The sequence below is a fragment of the Leishmania panamensis genome (assembly GCF_000755165.1).
Source record: "Leishmania panamensis strain MHOM/PA/94/PSC-1 chromosome 32 sequence".
Taxonomy (NCBI): Eukaryota; Euglenozoa; class Kinetoplastea; order Trypanosomatida; family Trypanosomatidae; genus Leishmania; species Leishmania panamensis.
In genome coordinates, this window is record NC_025879.1 from 1,081,824 (window position 1) to 1,100,601 (window position 18,778).

The 18,778-nt window shown below is 58.1% G+C and overlaps 5 protein-coding genes across 5 annotated transcripts; all 5 read right to left on the minus strand.

Moving 5' to 3' along the window:
- Window positions 1-317: 317 nt before the first annotated feature.
- LPMP_322930 (DNA polymerase III epsilon subunit-like exonuclease, putative) lies at window positions 318-1,196 on the minus strand (the record flags this gene model as incomplete). Its single annotated transcript, XM_010703676.1, has 1 exon — window positions 318-1,196. The coding sequence occupies one exon, from the start codon at window positions 1,194-1,196 to the stop codon at window positions 318-320; it is 879 nt and encodes a 292-aa protein (XP_010701978.1).
- A 1,978-nt stretch (window positions 1,197-3,174) lies between these two features.
- On the minus strand, window positions 3,175-7,257 carry LPMP_322940 (hypothetical protein; the record flags this gene model as incomplete). The annotated part of the gene is made up of 1 exon (XM_010703677.1): window positions 3,175-7,257. One exon carries the CDS (start codon window positions 7,255-7,257, stop codon window positions 3,175-3,177), a length of 4,083 nt encoding a protein of 1,360 aa, XP_010701979.1.
- A 1,686-nt stretch (window positions 7,258-8,943) lies between these two features.
- On the minus strand, window positions 8,944-10,284 carry LPMP_322950 (RNA-binding protein, putative; the record flags this gene model as incomplete). Its single annotated transcript, XM_010703678.1, has 1 exon — window positions 8,944-10,284. The coding sequence occupies one exon, from the start codon at window positions 10,282-10,284 to the stop codon at window positions 8,944-8,946; it is 1,341 nt and encodes a 446-aa protein (XP_010701980.1).
- A 1,378-nt stretch (window positions 10,285-11,662) lies between these two features.
- On the minus strand, window positions 11,663-12,889 carry LPMP_322960 (proteasome regulatory non-ATP-ase subunit, putative; the record flags this gene model as incomplete). The annotated part of the gene is made up of 1 exon (XM_010703679.1): window positions 11,663-12,889. One exon carries the CDS (start codon window positions 12,887-12,889, stop codon window positions 11,663-11,665), a length of 1,227 nt encoding a protein of 408 aa, XP_010701981.1.
- A 1,690-nt stretch (window positions 12,890-14,579) lies between these two features.
- Window positions 14,580-17,924, minus strand: LPMP_322970 (hypothetical protein; the record flags this gene model as incomplete). The annotated part of the gene is made up of 1 exon (XM_010703680.1): window positions 14,580-17,924. One exon carries the CDS (start codon window positions 17,922-17,924, stop codon window positions 14,580-14,582), a length of 3,345 nt encoding a protein of 1,114 aa, XP_010701982.1.
- Window positions 17,925-18,778: the final 854 nt, after the last annotated feature.

Below are 18,778 nucleotides of genomic sequence, written 5' to 3' on the forward strand. Positions count from 1 at the left end.
CATAGCAGTGACAGAGATCGATGCAGGGGATGTTCCCAGCTGCGAAGTGCGCATGAGTGTCAGTTAGGACTCTAGTCAAAATGTGTGCCGCTAAGCTTTGATTGTTTCCTGCGCAACTCGCACGATAGAGGGAAAAGGGCAATGAGACAAGGAAATGTAGAAAGGATCCGAAGAGTAGCGCCCTCCAGCGAGCAAAGAAGAGGGCGAACGCGCAGGCACGAACACACACACACACATGCACTGTCTCTGGAGCTGTCGTTCCCTGCTCCTACCCCCCCACCCTCTCAACAGCGGCTACAGCCCCTCGCCTGACACCTTCACCCGCCACCACCAAACCGTTCCGTCCAGCGACAGCACATTCGAAGAAACAGTAGTGCCGTCAAGGTCGCGTCTGTGAGGGCACCGTGACCGTTGGTGGCTCGATCTGCTGCTCCATCAATGCTCAGAAAGGCACACAGGGTATCTAAATTGTTAGCCAGGTGCGGATAGGCCACCTGCGCCCACTGCCGGGTGCACGTCAGAGGGTATTGAGGGTGCCAAAATATTTGGTAACCGCACCGCTGCAGATGATGCGCAAGGAAACGTGCGTCAAATAACGCGTTGTGGGCCACCAGCGGGGGGAGATGAACGGCGCTGTGTCCGCCGTGCTGCGCAGCCTCCACCTGCACGGACTTGGTGAAGAGAGCATCGGCTCTGATAAGGGTCATGTAGGCCACCAACTCGCTTGCCACCACTGGCCACGGGGCGCAGTGCTGCACCTTCTCCCACGTGATTCCGTGAACGGCTGTGGCGGCTGCAGTGATGCAGCGGGGGTGGGAGGGCCGCACATAACGGTGAAACACCCGTCCCCCGCGTGTCCACAGTCCCTCGAGGACACCGCAGCTGCCCTGCTTCTCCAACGGTGGTGCGCAAGGATCGGCGTCCTTCGGGCCTGTCAAAGTCGTTCGTGAAGACGGCGTCCATCGAAGCTCCACGCAGCCCACTTCGAGGATCTCATCTGCGGTGGGTGAAAAGCCAGTAGTTTCAAGATCCACGACGACGCAGCTGAGCGGTGCGGAGCAGCAGCAGCCGCTAGCCGCAGATGCTGAGGCCACGGCTGGAGTTAAGGGATGCAAAATATGTGATGGCGCTGGCGTTTTTTCACCCGCTTGCGGTGGGGCCAGAAGCCCAATGGTGTCGGCAAGGAGAGGAAGCATCTTGGACGAGACAGGCGCAAATGGGCTGTCATACGGATCCCCTCCGCGGCTCACACTAGAAGGCAGAGACGCCGCGAGACGCGAAGAGCAGTGCGCTAAGCCAGAGGGGTGTTGCGCAGCCCCGGAAGTCTGATGAGGCGGCCGCCGCGCCTTGTCGCCCATCCATTCTTTGACAAGGACTGCGATGCTTGCGTGGGGTTGACGACGGTGTCGCAGCGGGCTTAGAGCGACCTTTCTGCGACGGCACATTCCCCGTTGTTGCCGCGTCGTGCCGAGGCCATCGCTGGGGGAGGTGCGCTCGGAAGCGCCGTATACTGGTGGAGAGGTCATCCATGCATGTCTTGCGTGGACCTGAGCACCGAATCGCTGGCGTTTGGCCGCGTTGATACCCTCACCACAGCAGTAAGCTTCTTGCCCTTTTCTTTGTGGGCAATACACTCGTGCTTAGTGCGCAACGGTGAGTGCACACTCCCAAGACAAGAGGAAAGGGGGGAAGGGCGGTTTAAGTATGAGTGACGAAGGAGAGAGAGAGGCGCAGTCAAGAAGCTGGCGCTCTTTGTGTGTGCGCACATTGTGGGGTCGAGACGATAATGTACGTTGGGCGTGGGTGAGAAGACCGGAGCACACACAGAAGATGAGTGCGGTACTCATCTGTGAGGAGGAATGCTGCCGCCATGCATTCGACCTGCACGCACAGAACTTGCAAGTAAGTCTCTGGTGCATCAACTCATATGTGCCCATGATCGACATTCACATGTCCTCTCAGTACCTCTCCCAATCCCTTCCCCCCCCCCTCCGGCCTCGATATCTCCGCTAGGAAAAACATAGGGGTGTAGGAGAAGACTAGCACGGCGTTAGCACTGCCGCGAGGCATCAACGTGTGCATAGCGGAGCGCTAAACTTGAAAGCAGCATACGGAAGCACACGCAGATTGTGGCAAGTGGCGTGGTAGGGAGCACGAGACGGGAGGAGTGCAACACAGATAAATACCCGCACGTCGTTCGACAACCACCCAGGTGGCATCCTTTACATGTTTCCTTTCATTTTTTTTTCGTCGTTTGGTTCACTTGCGCCAACCTCGCAAGATGCGCAGGGCACCTTTAAAGAGTCGCGTCAATTCAAAAAAACATCCTCCACACATCTCTGATCAAAACAGCCGACACGCACAAGCACACACATACACACACAAACTAATGCGTGCACTGGCGCGTACACACAGGGGAGAGCTACATGCAAGCACGCAAACAGAGCCCAACCAGCTACGGTACCCACCCACCCCGTCTCTCCACCTCCAAACGCGCTGTATCTCTTGTCGTGTGTGCAGTACCCCATGTATGCACACGAGCACACACACAGTGGCGGCCACCGCAGGGGCCTGGAAAGTTGGAGCTGGGCCGGGCAGAAAGAGCCAAGTGAAGAAGAAAAAGGAGCGTACGAGGGAAAAGGAAGGGGAGAGAGGGAAGTGCAAATAAGAGCACTGAAAGAAACGCACGTGAAATACAAGGCCAGCAGCCACCACCTCTTTAGAGAGGGAGGCTGCAGGTGTTTCTAAAGCCACCACATCACACCAAAACGCACAACTACTCTGCCCTTAGCACGAAGAGACAAAATAAGAGACCCCTTTCTCTCCCCCTCCCCCGCTCTCTCCCATCAGCGACTCTTTCGAAGGCCAAATGAGTCCAGATGGGTGCCAAACAAGAAAATCAAAGAGTAACTGAGGCGATGGAAACGGCAAACGTCCCTCCAACACAATGACAGCTGCTTGGTTGGCTGTACACTCGATAGGCAAGCGCACACGTGCACTATAATGTCAATTTTTTCTTTGGGGATGGCAACGAGGGAAAGCTCGAGGGTAAGAAGAGACTCTGTGTGTTGTGTGCATGGGTGTGTGTGGGTGGGTGCGTGTGGGTCCGTGTGTGTATACGTGTGAGTCTGTGTTTCTCTTTTCTCCTTCCTTTCGCTGGAGAAACCTCCGTACTTAGTAGGCGCTGCTGTGACGACGACGCGTGGAGGTGGTGGGCTGGAGTTGTGCTTCGAAGATACGTACGCACTGACCGAAGATGCCCACAATCGCCATCCACTGCACTGCCTTGTCAGACACCAGTAGCAGGCACGCCAGGTTCAGCAGTACCGAGCCAATGACAACGAAGCCGGGAGAGCTGCCCATCTTGCGCCCCTTCCACAACAGCGACAGGAGCGAGATCTGCGCCGGCAAGGTGAAAGAAGCCTGCACTACTGCCCACGTCTCCCTCCTCAATTGCGAGAGAAGACCATGCGGTGCCGCCGTGAGCCACGCATTCCACATGGTGCACAGCCACAACAGTGTCAAGGCGCATGCTACGGGTGCGAAGTAGCGGAAGTTGTGCTCCTTGAGTTCAAAAAAGATGAGCTCGTCATCCACAAAGAGCAGCAGAAGGAGAGAGAATAAGACGTACAGGGCTGGGTCACTGTCGTTGCCGTAGAAATTGATGGCGCACAGCAGCATCACGGACAGTTCTGTCGAGAAGTTGGCAATGACGCCAAGGGACAGGCTGGCCTCGCGGCTAATCACCTGGCACTTGGGGAGGAGCGGCCGCCCGCTCAGGCGACAGTTGATCATCACTGACAAGCCGAGGTGCACAACGATGATGACTGCCAGAAGGCGCATGCTGCCCTGCTCGTGCATATCCCACAGCGTCGTCAGGCGATCGGACGAGTAGTGCAGCTTCTCCTGCTGCTCACTGACGAACTGGTTGAGCTGCAGGAAAGAGAGCGGGATCATAAGGATGGAGAGACCGTACACTCCAATGAGCACGAAGCCGCCTACCTCGCGATAGTGTGCCACATCGACCATGATGAGAGCCAAAAAAACCAAGCCCAGCATCATGATGTAGAAGTTGAAGGACGGCGCGGCCTGCACGAGCCCGGTGATGCCGAGTGCCAATGACGCGGCTGCCACAAGCCAGTACAGAAAGCGACCGGCAAACGGGAAGCACGGCAGACTGAAGACCCGGGTACCAAGCAGCATTATGAGACCGACAGCCGTCGCGCAACGACCTCTGTCGGCGTACTCGAAATCGTAGTCTAAGTTGGACACCTCATCCTCAATCACACGGGTGGGCTGCACAGCTAGCAGAACCACAGCCAGCAGCGCCGTGCCGCGGGAAACGGCGTAAAGCGGGAACACAACCGGGTAGCGGCTCTTCAGTCGCCACCACACGGGCATCGTCAGAAGTGCGTAGGTCGCACAGCACGTGCCGGCGGCAATGTGAAGCAGCTCCGACTCCGCCACGTAGCTATGGGTGACAAACTCGTACGCCGCGCGTTGCACGTTGCGGATCGTCAGCAGGGACAGCAGCAGCGCCAGGGCGGCGTATGTGTAGAGCATCCTCTTCGCCGCTTCCATCTTGATGCGACGGCGGTGCTCGATCTCGAATGTGGCGACGAGGTATCCAGCGAAGAGGACAACCCACCACCCACACGTCAACTCGACCGTAAGGAGGCCCGCGCGGACCGTCTCCAACCCATCACGCACAGCGAGCTCCGCGGCATAGCCAGCGCTCGTCACTTCGACCAGAAACGTAAAGAACTTGGCTACGTAGCAGGACGAGATGAGCGCCGCCGAGTACACTGTCAGAACGCCGTTTGCATACATGCGGCACATCACGGCAACGCCCACCACACTCGTGAGCGCGACAAGCACCCCAGGGTAGACCCCCTCCTCCTTTTGCGAGTAGAGGACGTGCTCGACGAAGGTAACCTGCAGCGCGAGCAGGAAGAGGACGATCGTCACCGGCATCTTGCTAGGCGAGAATGAAAGAGTGAAACCCATGCAGCCGAGCACGTAGCACCACAGCACGCTCACCCCCAGCACCGGCGTTGGTACTACCGTCGTCTCACCAAAAACGCGCAGATCCATCACAATGAAGGAGTACGTGCGGTACATCCACCACAGCAGCATCAGGCTCGTGAAGACAGTGAAGGTGAACATTGGGCCACCGCTCGTGCGGTCCATGAGGAACAGATTAAATGCGATGACGGAGAGCACACTTGGAAAGTAGAGCACACCCGGCATACTTGTCAGGATGCACAGAATGACGGACACCACGCAACTGCCAAGCAGCACCGGCATGCGTCGTATCAGGTGCTTGTCCTTCATCACGTCGCCGCCGCTGCTGTCAATGTCGAGGAGTCGCTTGATTTCAATGCCGACGTACACGGTAATGTAGAAGGCGATCAACAGCAAGATGGCATTGAAAGGGTAGGCAACGCCGGAGAACAGGTACGAGTAGCGCGAGCTAAGGAGGCGGTAGGCGCCCCAATGCACCGCGAGAGTAGAGGCGGAGGCCAGCACGGGAATGCGGAAGGTCGTGACGAGGTCGAGAAGCTTGACCGGGTCGTATTCCAGCTGCTGAAACAGTGAGTAGGTATTCTCCCCTGGCGACGCCAGGAACCAGAGGCTGTGCATCGGCGAAATGCAGAAGTACGCGATGCTGCCGCAGACGAGGCCGAGGGAGTTGAGAATGTTCGCAAACACATGGTCGTCCCAGTTGCTCTGGAAGGCGTTGTACACAGCGATAGGGAGTAGCACGACCAGGCAGCTGAAGAGAACCGCCTCCACTTGCTCGTTCAATTGCAGCGGCACACCGTGGGTAGGCGAGGAGGTGTCGACAAGGGCCGCATCATCGTTGGCGCCGACACTGCCGACACCCACGTGCGCGCCTTTTGCCTCACCGTTCCCGTTATCGACGACCCTCCGTCTCGCGTGGACACCGGCATCCCCGGCGGCATCTGATTGCTGGTGATGCTGCTGCACCGACGCTGTGGCGGCACCCGCAGCACTCTTTGGCGAGACCAGCACAAGGAAGCTGCTCTTGAGGGGGCAATAGAAGAAGCGGTGCAGCGTGCACAGAGCAGCAAAGAAGAAGAACGGTGCGTAGCGAGAGCCAGCGAGTCCAGTGATCGTCGTCAGCAGAGGCGGCAAGCAGAGCACAGGGCCCACTGCGAACACAAGTCGCTCCAGCGAGCACAGGACATTCGGAAACGTCTCCTGCACCCAGCGAAAGTGCTGAATCGCAGCCGCTACCACCACCATGAGAATCCCACCCAAGTCTGCAATCATCAGCATTGGCCCAAACGACGTGGCCGCTGCGTGGATGTTCGAAAAGAAAAGCGTCGCCGAAAACACAATGGCGGTGCCGAGCAGGACGAAGACGGTGGTGCGATGGTATCCGAGGTAGTCAGAAATGTACAGCAGCACCACACCACACAGAAGCGTCGTGAAGGCAAAGGTGGACATAAGAGGAAGGACGCCGAACAGCGTGGAGAAGAAGAGGAGTACGAGCCTGTTAACATGGCAGGGCGAGCCGATCAAGAACTCCACGTTCTGCAGCTGGGCGGTGCGAGAAGAGACGGACGGCACTGTGCCGCCCCGCGCGGCGGCACGGTCTGCAGTCAACAGATGCCGAGCAACATTCTCTCGCGCGTAGCCGTCGCACCTTTGCCCCTCGCGGCCGCGGTGCCCCGACTGTGGGACGTTCCCGCACAGCCGCTCGTAACACCACTCCGCCTCCTGCCTCAGTTGCGTCTGCGACCGGTACTGCGATGTCGAGGCGATGGCCTCATTCACGACCTCCTCACGTCCCACCTCGCGCGGGATGTACACCATGGGGTTCTGCTGCTCGTGCGTCGGTGGCGGCGGTGCTACGGGCGGCTGCTGTGAATACCTGCCGTACCCAGAAGAGCCGGGGGGTGCAGGATAGGCTGGTGACGGGCAAGTCACGGCTGCGGCACCGTATGAACCGGACAGCATCAGAGACGATGCCGCTGGGGCAGTGTGACTACCGACACTACTCCTGTTCGGGTCGTGCGTGTCCATAGGGAGCGACGGCGAGTAGCTGGGCTGCGGTTGGAGCTGCCGCGGATACAGTGCCGGCGGATAAGACGGGTATGCCGAAGGCGCAGCATGGGGCCTGGGTGGATGGATGAAAACCGGTGGGCTACCTTGGCTGTGAGGCTGGAGCTCCGCTACAGCGCCGTCAGGTGACGGGGTCGGAACGGTGGGCCCTGATGAATGAGACATGGCAGGAAGAAAATGAGAAAGTGCAAGGAGGAGGAGGCCAGCGCAAACACACAGGCTCAAGCGCACGCGCACGCTGCCGCGAAGAGAGAGGAGAGAGGGGGGAAGGTGAGGAGAGGAAAAGAGACCCAGTAAGAAGTGAGGAACGAATCGATACAAATGACTTGAAGAGGGGCACACACACAGGCGCGCGCAATGCCAACGATCACGGGGACAGAGCAGGAGGAAGAAGAGTCGTAGATCGGTTGGTGTGTTCGTGCCACCCTTGTGTCCCTTCTTAAGACTGGGATCGCGGAGAAACGTTGAGAGAGAGAGAGAGAGAGGGGGGGGGATAGCGCGAGGAGGTGATGGTTCACGAAAGAAAGTGGTATGGCACACAGGCAAAGGTGTAGACAGACATGTGCGTATGTAGTTTTTGTGCATAAAGATGTACACGCGTGTGGGTGTGTGGGTGTGTGTGTATGGGAGGGGGTAGCTTGAGAGAGACGGTTGGAGGCCATGAGCGAGCGCAGACAAACATTGCAGCAACACGATAGAAAAATGCGCAGGCGCGAATGACGGAAGAGGGGTATGAAGCGAGAGTAGGAAAGAATGCCGCATGTGTATAGAGAGAGAGGAGACTGCCGCAGACGCGGACGACAACGTCCGCAGAAAAGAGGTGGCGGCGGCTGCACTGCGACCACCTCGAGACTGGAGAGAGACGGAGAGGCAGAGAGACGATGTAATCGCCTCCCTTCTAAGGAGGTGGGCTCACCTACGCATCGGCTAATCGCCCATATGGCCAAGCACACACGCACGCACAGTCAAAAGTGGAGTGGCACCGCCCCTTCCAGCTCGCCCTTCAACGATCCACAGTGAGGTAGCACATTTGTTAGACTGGTTTCTTCGTAGGAAGACCAGGTGTGCGCACCTGCAGCACCCCATCTGGGCGTCACGGCCTAGAAAAGCGGGAAGGGCGCACAAGTGACCGATGATCTGATTGGTTCGTCCTTTTCTCTTCAGGTGCCCTCAACTCTCGAGGAGAAAGACGCACAGAAGCGCACCGACACGCACTGACACACGTGTCCTTCCCCTCACAGGTTAGATAATGCACACACGCAGAGAGAGGAAGCAACGCTCGTGCAGGCATACCTACAATCAGTGTAGGAAACCTTTGCAACGAGAGAGAGTGCGTGCGTGCGAAAGCCACGAGAGAGGGGGGGAAAACGGAAAGGGGGAGGGGTGAATGGACAAGCGGAGCTCATTACACGAGAAGAGAGGAAAAGAGAGGCAGAACACACAGAGAAACGCGTCTTTAGAAGTAGGGGAGAGAGGGAGACACACACGCACACACACGCATGAGGGAAAGAGACTCGAAGCGCAGAGAGAGAAAGAGAGAGAGACAGAGACAGGGGGGGCAGGGGGTGGATATAGGCAAGAACATGCCCAAAATTCGCATGTACTCGTACAGATCACACACGCGCACACAAACACGCAGATGCATTGTGTTGCGTAAAATACAGAAAAGTACGTTCGGTGTGCACGCATTGCCTATGGAATGCATGCCTCACCGCTCCTCCTTATCCCCCTCTATACGTGCTTGTTACATTATGCGCTTGATCGACGCCAGGAAAGCAGCACCCAATACCCACCCACGCGCGGGTAAGCATACACCTTTACAGCCAGAGCAATGCAAACACCAGAAAGGTACTAACTGCTCCTCTTTGCCTTGAGCGGCACGGCAAGAGCGCGGCCGTCGCTCGGCCCGCGAGCCAAGCGTGCGTGCTTCAGCTCCTTCATGCGCTGGAGCTTCTGTAATGCACACGTGTTCTCGATGGCGAAGGAGACCATAAGCCGCCGCTGATCGCCAAAAACTGTGGGGTTATTATTGAGCATGCGGAGGGTGTTGAGGGCGACGTTGTGATTCACGAACTCAATGAAGCCGTACCCGCGCGACACACCAGCCGTGTCCTTGAGCAGCTTCACATTGCGGATGGGGCCGTACTTACCCCACTTGCCCTTTTCTATGTCCTCTGGGTGCTTCTTCAGATAGGTGCGCGCCTGCTCAGCAAAGAGGCGGCGCATGTCGTTCTCTGTCATGGGGCGTGGCAGATTGCGCACACTGAGACGCGTCTTGCTAACAAAAAAGTTGCTGTTGGTCAGCTGCTGCTTACGTGCGGCGTAGTCGTCCGAAATCATTTGCAGGTAGCGCGGGTGCAGACCCTTCGCTGCAGCGGAATCTGGCAGCACCAGACCCTCCTGCAAGAGGTACAAGTTTCGCGGATCGTCCGCTGCCACCTTGGTGCGTCTCTTCTTCTTTTGCTGGGCACTCACCGCCTCCTGCGTGTCAGATCTCGACAGCACGCGCAGCACAGTAAACTTCGTGTCGCGTATCATGAGGAACGGATCACGGACAACGAAGGAGTCAGTGTGCATCTTGTGCACGAGCCGCTTCGCCTGGTGATGAGAGAGGCCCTCCGTCTGCGCCTTCATCTCATCTCGTCCTACCGCCGACACCTCTCGCGCGTTCTGCTGAGCGTAATCGAAGATCTTCCCCGCCAGCTCAGCAGAGCCGCAGTGTACGAAGCCGGTACCAGAGAGCGTCTTGCTCACGCGGTTGCGCATCAGCAGCACACGCTTGACAGGGCTAAAGTGGGTCTTGAAGTACGTCATCAGCTCCTCTTCACTCGTATCGAGCGGCAGGCTCTTGAGAAACAGCTGCGTTTCGAGCGGGTCGCGCTGATTCAGCCGCTCCTCCTTTTCTTCATCGACATCGCTTTGCACCTCGCCGTCCTCGTCCTGGCCGTCACGCTTGAAACTGAAGGTGTTCTCCTCGGCATCGTCGTTATCACCGCTGCGGGGGCGCTTGCGGCTATCCCTCTTGTCCTTCAGCCCGTTGGCCCCGCCCACGTACACCTTCACAAGCGCCGTCCTCCAGTTTGGCTTCTTCTTCTGCAGTTTGGTGCGTATTTGCTTGCGAATGCGCTGCTGGGCCTTTTTTTTGCGCAACGACGACGGTGTCGCCTTGCGCTTCACTGTGCCCTTCGGCATTGCCAACCTTCAGTTTTGTTCGGCCTGTATGTGGAGAGGGGTAGAGTGAGGGAGGGGGCCGCTTCTGTGTGTGAAAGGAGAAAGGCACGCGTCGATGAGAAGTAGCGCGTGCGACAGACGTCTGATGTGGAGGAGGCAATGGAAGAAAAGGTTAGCAGCACCACAGCCTCGATGACAAATACACTTCCTTTACGCAATAAAGGAAAAAAAACAAGACGAAGAAGGCGTTGAAGAGAGGCATGTGCGAGTCCACATCGTTCACCGGCCGAGTGTGTAAGAATGGCCGCAGCGCAGCAGCCAATATATAAAAAAATAAAAAAAGGGGAGGGGCAACGAGGCGGCGCCGGAAAGAGAAGCGAAGAGTGAACAACAAGAGAGGGAGGAAGGCACCTACACACACACACACACAGAGAGAGCGATTGAAGTGGCAGTGCAGGGGAGAAGGCGTCGGCGGCGTCGATGCCTTCTCACCGCGCACCTCGTGTCAAACCCATCGGGAAAACGTTGGCAAAGAGTGCTGCTTAGTGTGCGTACTACCCCCGGCTCCTCTTTGCCGCCGATGGACAGCTAGTGGTGTAGAAGCAAACGCATTGCTCACACACAATGAGAGAACGAGCGAGCCGACTACTAAGGGAGAAGTGCAAGAGGGGGGAGAAACTCCAGTCCCCTGGGCATCGCGCACAAGACGCCCTGTTAGACCCTCACACCCTTCCCCCTCCCCTTGCCCGTGTCGCTGTTAATTCCTACTTTTCCTTTGCTTCAATACTTGCTGGAAGCTCCGTGTCACACACGTAGGCGCACATCAAGCGCATACACACGACAGATAAGATAAAAGACAAAAAAAATAGAAAAATGGTGCGGAGGGAAAAGCACGAGAGATGATGCACATTGCGATCCCAACGTGCTCGCTGCTACCCGCGCCTTCCTCATTCCGGCACCTCACTACCCCTGCTAGGCTAGTGAACCAACAAGATGAGGTGTGCAAGAGAGAGAGACCAAAAAGACACAAGAAAATGTGGTGGCACTGGCGGGAAGGTTGATAAATAATGGTGGGAAGGTGGTTAGAGAGGGGGGTGGGTGATGGCAAGAGGAGAGCTACCCGGCACCTCTGCACCCTTACCCAGCCCTCTGTGTGCGGGTGGGCGTTTGTTTCCAACAAGTCACACGTTTCTCCATCCGCTTGTCACCCCCCCCCCCTCCCCTGCCTCCTGCCCCGTCTCCTCATGACCTCTGCTTCCTCCACACCACATTCCACTTGCGCGTGCTTCGCCCCCTCACCCTCTCTCTGCCAGCCACACACACACGGGCACTCACCCACATGCGCATTGAGCCCAACGGACACAAATGTGACACACATGCCACTATGGCAACGTCACCTCTACATGTCGACCAGTCGAGAGAGTTTCTGAATGCGGTTCAGCAACAGGTCGCCGTTCTTCACAATGCGATGGTAGTCAAAGTTCGTCGTATCGCCGCGATACGTCTCGACGCTGCCGTCGACACGGTCCACTTTGCATGCAATACGCTCGTTGGAGATCAGTGTGCACAGCATGCTGTCCAGCGCCGGCACTGGAATACCGAAAGCGGTTCCCATCGACTCCAGTGTGACGCTACTGTATGAGTCCAGGAACTGCGTGAAGATGAGCACCCGCATCTCGCGGAAGAAGTAGCTCACGTGTGGAGAGAGGTAGACGACCTTACGCAGATGCTGGCACACAACCTCCAGATTGGGGAAGACCTTGTTGTATTGACAATCGTAGATCGAGTTGACCAAGTCTCGCACGTCGTCGACGCTGGTGCGGTTGACCTCGGGGCTATACACGATACGCCTGCGCAGCTCCAGTCGACTGAGCACCGGGAGGCTCGCGACTACGGTAATAAAAACAAACTCCTGAAATGTCAGCAGCTCGCCAGACGCAAACGTCGTGATGGAGTCGAGCAGCAGCGCCGATCCACGCTGAAAGTCCCGAATAAACACGTGGTAGATGCCCTCGTACACGCGCAAGCGGTTGCGGCGCTCCCAGTCGCCGTCTTTCATGAGACGATGCGCGTCCGTGATACCCTTGGCGGCAATATCGTTGTCCGAAAAGGCAATGCCGAGACGAATGCGCTGGAAGTACAGGTCCAGCTTAGGGCCCGTTGCGAGCGTCTTGGCGGCGCACTCCTCGTTCGTTTTCATGCACATCTCCAGGTCGCCAATGCGGGCGTAGTGGTCGCACTTGGCCTGCAGCACGTCGCGCACCTCTGTGTCGCCAAGGTTGTCGACCGCATCCTTAAGCCGCGCATCGAAGGCAGCCACCTTCTTGGCGTTGATGGCGTCCATCTCGGCCAGCTTCGACTCATCGAGAGGCACCCCGAGGGCCTCGCAGACTAACCGAATGTAGGGTGCCATGTTGTGCTTCTCCATCTCCTCCATCAGCGCCGTCTTGGCCGCCTCGCGCTCCTCAGAGGAACTCCATGGCGAAGTCAGCGTGTGCCGGATATACAGCAGCGTGAGCAGCGGGTCTACCGGGATATCGGCATCGTCCACCTCTGGCGCGGGTTCCTCCTCCTCATTCCTTTGGAGGTCCTCCTCGATATTACGCGGGGGTGGCGGGGATGACATTGGCGTGTGATCTTCGTTTTGTTTCTTTCACGCTTCGGAGCCCTGCAACTGCAGTGCCTTAGCCTGGGCGTCTGCGTCACTTAGGAGGAGTCTGCGACGAAAGAAAATCAGAGAGCGACCACGTCTCGATCGAATACGCAACTGATCTCCAGCCGTGGGCACGCAATGCACGAAAGAAAAGGGGTGGCAGGGGCCTTCTCTCTCTCTCTCTCGTACCGGTGAGAACGGATGTGGACGGCTCTGCGTTCGAGTCTGTCTGTCTCCGTATTGTGGCGCGCGTAAAGGGGCGAGAGGGGCGGTGGCGGGGAGAGGGGGAGGGGACTTTGATCGGTGTGCGTGCTGGTGGAAAGTGTACGAAAAAGTGTGGTGGACTGAAGCCAAATCAAACAACGAGGTCATGAAGGGAAGACAACGGGACAGCTGAGGGGACGAGTGAGGTGAGGCAGTAAAGTGCCACAATCACTATGTCGATAAGAAGAGGATGGGAGAAAGTAAAGAGCGACCGAAGAGAGGAACGCGAAGAGCGGACAGTAGACGGTGTAGGATGCGGAGAAAGGAGCGTAAAAGGGGGAAGATGGATGGGCAGAGGAACGTCAAGTGGGTGGAATAGACTGAATAAGCACCAAACCGCTTATACTGCTCTTCTTTCCCTGTCTGTGCGTCACTGATAGATCCCTGCGTGTGAGGGGGAGATGTGCGCCTGCAGCACGGAAAGGTGTTGCACCAACCTCTTCGAGAACGTGTGCACATATACACGCACAGCGAAAAAGAGAAACCCTTAGGAAGAGCAAGATAGCAGTCCCTTCTGGTGCTCCTCAGCAGCAATCGCCGTCGCTGAGGTATTTTCTCTATAGCCCTTTTGCCTCCGCTTCGCCTTCGCACTCCCTCAATCCTTCATCTACGCGAGCACGCAGGCCATGTGATGTGCAATGGAGGTCAGAACAGAAGCGATGACTGCGTTTAGGAAAAGGCAGGCGTTCCCACTTCATGGAAAGGGGGGGGAGCTCTCGAAGAACGGAGCGAGGAAGTTTCGGCAAAAGAATACAAGAGTACAGGGTGGACCTACCGGGGAGGCTGAGCCCTCCGATCTGACGACTGAGTGAGAAAGAAGGAGAAAGGGAGAGAGAGTGGGGAAACAGAAACCGGGAGAAGAGAGAGCAGATGCCGCAACTGATAACACTCTGCCACACTCAGTAGCCAGCCTCCGCAGCACGCGCGCGCACACACACACACCTCCCCCTTCGTTACCCATTCGCGCAGTGACCTTGCAAACAAGCAAACGAAAGGGGGAAAATGGTACATAGTCATCCAGGGTTAAGCCACAGAGAGGGAGACAGACACATGCGCGCTACGTTTGGCCCTTCTTCTCTCCTGTTCGACTCGCACAGGCACGTGAGTCGAAGGATGAAGCGTGAGAAGCAAGACGGCAAGCAGCAAAATGGCAGTAGGCACTTTATTTTTCGGTGGTCGCTGCGTAGGTGGAAAGTGCCTCGCTGTCTCTAGCAGATTGCAGTGATGCAGAGCACGTGACCAGCAGAAGCTGATCGACACGGGGGCCAGAAGAACACAGACACAAACAAACGCACACACACACACACGCACCCAGAGAGGCTATGAGCGGCAGCATGAGGATGAGGGAGAGGCCAGAATATGGATACGACATGGACACCATCCCTCTCACCTTCCGTTGTCAGCGCCTGCGAAGCTTGAGGATAGCGTCGATCTGCGCGTCAAGCGCCGCCCACGGATCCTCCACCGGCGCAAAACTCGATACAGAGTCGCGAGCGCCAGAGAGAACCGCTGTAGCGCCCCCGGCTACGGAACGACGCATCGGTGTCTGCGTCGACTCGGTCTGCAAGTGCGCTGGTGCTGGCCTCGGCACGCTGCCTTGGAAGAGTGAAAACGATGCGCGGGTGTCTCGACGCGGCAGCAGATATGGCGAGGCGGATCGCCGTTCGGATCGCTGGAGAATAGGGGAGAGAGGCGACTGTGGCAAACTTACGGAAGACTGGTGAGTTGGTTTCGATGCCCTCCGGGCGTCCTTGCGGCTTCTCGACAGGCGCGGCGCAGAGTGGAGAGACAGGTTTGCCATGGCCCGCCTCGCGTCGGCCAGCCCACTTCGCTCGCAAACAGCCTGAACAAAGTCTTCATCCCGGTAGGCGGCACCAGAGCGGAGGAGCTCGAGCTCATTCATCACGCGCACGTCAGCCGCCGATGCCATCAGACTCTGCGGCCGCACATGGGATTGAGAAGCTCCCCGATGGTCCTTGACCTCACCACCCGCCATGCATGGCGCCAACGATGAGTCCGTATGCGACGACGCACCTGTCAGGCCTGCCTCCATGCCGATAGGAGGCCCTGTCATCTCGCGCGTGTCCGTGAAGTGGCAGTTCGGGGTGAAGGTGCACCCGGCGTAGCGCCGCTCCTCCTCCATCTCGGCGAGATGCTGCAGCCGTCGCTGCCTTGACTCCATCCACTTCCCGTTTCGGGCAAGGAAAATCTTTGCCACCTCGGGCAGCGCCCGATCTTTGGGAAAGGAGGAAGAGGTCTGCTGTGGTGACTTCTCCAACCGCGCACCTGAGGCGCTCGCCTCCCTCCTGGGCTCCACTGGGCGCCCATAGATTGGTGTGCCGCCTGTTTTGTGCAGCGCCATCCTCACTGACTGCTTGGTGATTTGCGGGTGGAAGGTTTCCTCCGCTGTTGCCTGGGCTCGCAGACGCTCCCAGTTCTTCTTCTTTCGCTCCAGCGCCGCCTCAAGCGACGCCATGAAGCGAGCGTGATGCGTCATTGCCATGATGTGCCCGTGCGACTGTGACGAGGTGGAGTGCCGCGGTACCGTGCCTCCCTCGGTGGTGTCGTCGCCGTCGCCTTGCTCCATCGCCGATGGCTCCTGGAGACTGTCGGTGACACCCTGCTGCTTCTCCCTCTGCCGCTCTCGCAGGTAGTGCGACAGCACAAAGTCAAGCCCGGCTCGGCGCAGCTCTGCGCGAAAGCTTTCCTGCTCCTCCTTGGACAGATCGTCGTAGCTCACGCGGTGTCCGTCCTTCCATGCCGTCGGCATCGCGTTGGGCTGAAAAAGCGGCTGCCCTGTTCCACCCTCAAAGTGCTCCGTGTCGGGGTTGTGATAACGTGCCCGCAGTTTCGCCACGGTCTGCTCGCGGCGCCTCGCGTCCTGCTCGACACGTCTCAGGAACCCCTTCACGGTGCCCCCACTACTTTTGGACGCGCGAGGGGGAGGCGTGCCCTGCAGCTGCTGCAGCAGCGAGGGATCACACGACACTCCTTCCCCAGTGCCGGGCCGGCGCAAGTCGCGCAAGACGGCTTCCTGATCCTCCACAATCGAAGAAGTAATTGGTGCTCCGAGCAGGTGCGGAAATGATGCTGCGGTATCAGTTGGCGCGTGTGCGGGCACAAAAACACTCACCCCAGCCTCCCACAGATTCTCACTGGGCCGCTTTGCCTCCCACAAGCACGGCCGGGACTTGAGTCGTTCTTGCACACTCGGCTCTGCTAGTAGGCGTCGGCTGCCCTCCGTGACCACCCCATCAGGGGCTAATATGCCGATCTGCGCTGCGGCTGCAGTCCACTGCTCCGCCTCCGCCTCAGCGCGCTGGTCGTACTTCTGGCGCAGCCGGCGGTCCATCAGTGCCTTCCAATCCATGCACCTCTGCATGAAGTTCTTCGCCCCCGTCACCTTCATGCGCTGCGCCGCCTCCGAAACAGCCGGGTGGAACGTGCAGGCGCCAAGTTCCTCCTGCTCTACCGCCTGTGCACGCGCGGCTTGATGGGCAGCGTGCAGAGCGCGCTTCTTTTCTGCCGCCTTGTAGAGCTCCTCACACTTTGCTTGCTCCAGCTCGCTTGCCTGCTTTAGTGCTGCTTGCCGGTGATCGCGGCAACGAGCTTCGGAGATCTGCTCTAGAATATAAAGCAGCGAGTAGGCCGAGGTGGCCGCGGTAGAGGTAGTCGAGGAAGCTCTTTCGCCTTCTAACGCAGCGCACGTCTCCTCGGCGGCGCAGTACAGTACGAGCAACCCGACAGGCAAGTCGAGCGAGGCAATTGGTGGCGGAGCTGTGGAAACCGCACACGTCTTGCGCGAATGAATCACCGCTCTGTCCGCAGGCAGGGAAGTGCCCAGTATGCCGCGCAGCAGCGCGGCAATGTACGCTGTCGTGACGCCGCCAGTCTTTCTTTCCCTCTTCGACACGGTTACTTCCGACGAGTTGTGCTCACGACCCACCACCTCCCGCCGCACCGCACGCGCAGCGGAGCAGGATGTAGCTCGCACTAGTGGCCTTGATGACCCCTCCCCCTTTGCAGCTAGTGTTTTGGCAATCGGGGAGTGACCCGCGACGTTGCCGGCTTCTGCCGCTTGCAGAGCAGCGGTGGCGTCGTGGTTAGCATGCGGCGAAGATGTCTCCTGATATAATTTCAATGTGACTGATTCCGCCGCAGTGGCAACGAGGAGGTCCGCAGGAAGTGTGGTGAGCACGGAGAGAGGCGCCCCACTGCTCGCCAAGCCTGCAGAAGGGGCAGGAGAGTGTGCAGGGGCCGCCACGACTGAGCTGCCCGACTGTACTGCTCGAGAGGAAGAGGAAAGAGGAGCGAGATTCGCTACCGCAGAGAGCTCAGTAGGTGTGTTCGCCCCCTTCGAGTGTTCAGTCAAAGACGCTGCGGTGGCATCTTTCTCCGCATACGCAGGGCCAGCAGCAGGCGGTGCCTTCTGCTTGTCTCTGCTGTCCCTCTGTGTTGTTGTCAGAAGCCTGTTCATCGCCGAATCCGTTGGCGCTGCACTGGTGGAACTTGGGCAGCTGGCAGGCCCATCCAGAATCTCCTCTAAGGTGAGCATCCCTGACGTCTCGGTTGCAGCAGCAGGAGTCACAATAAGTGTATTGGCGTCATGGCTCTCGTGGTTTTCTATTCGAGGGAGGGTGTGAGGACTAGAAGAAGTGGGGTTCACGTTAACGGTTGCCGTGTAAAACTGCTCCCCATCACCGCAGCTGTGGTCGTCGCTCTCGCGAAGTGAAACGGCGTGCATGGCGTGAGCAGGAACGGAAACACAGCACCGGTCCAACGACACAGTGGCTGCCGCGCCATCGCATGGCGGTGGGCCTACTGCCTCCATCAAGCTATCCACAATTCCCAAATCAGCTAAGACACTTCCTGTGATTCTCTTCCCCCTCCCCCTTCTGGCCGTTCCCTCGGCACAGACTGACCACCTTTGTGCGGCAGCAAGCAGCGAGGAGAGAAAAGAATGGGGCACACAATCAAAAGATGCGGAGAGCACAGCACCTGCGCTACACACACAAGAGCATTGAAGGGGGAGATGCGCGGACCTCTTTGTGGGTCCCCATCCCTCTTGCCTCGTGTGTCTCTTCCTAGAGTGCAGGCTAATACGCAAGTGTGCGGTGCTTATGGTGGATAACGCGAGGGATAGGGCGAGGCTCAATGACGGACGTGGGAGGTCGAGTAGCAAGAGTGACGAGGTCACACGAAACACCGCACTGGAACAGAGTGCAAAGAAGGGTGAAGGAGAGGGGGGGTGAAGGAGACTAGATTGGGGTGAAGAGCATGGCGCTCGCACGTGAGCTTCTCGGAGTGCTGATGGCGAAAAGCGGAGAGCGACAGAGGGGAAAGAGAGAGAGAAACAGAGGTGGTCAGCGCAGTTGCGGGTATGTGGGCCCCTTCCTCGCAAGGCGCTTACACACAAATATACACCTGTACTCGCACAGTCCCATATCGATCCCTTACGGGTGTACACGCGAGATAAAGCAAAGCGCCACACCCAGCGCACACAGTCAGTAAGACCAACATACCTCAAGCACGGCGACGCCGTTGTAATGGAAGGTGTACTGCGGTGATTCTGCGTATGCCTCAAGTTAGCGAGACGTC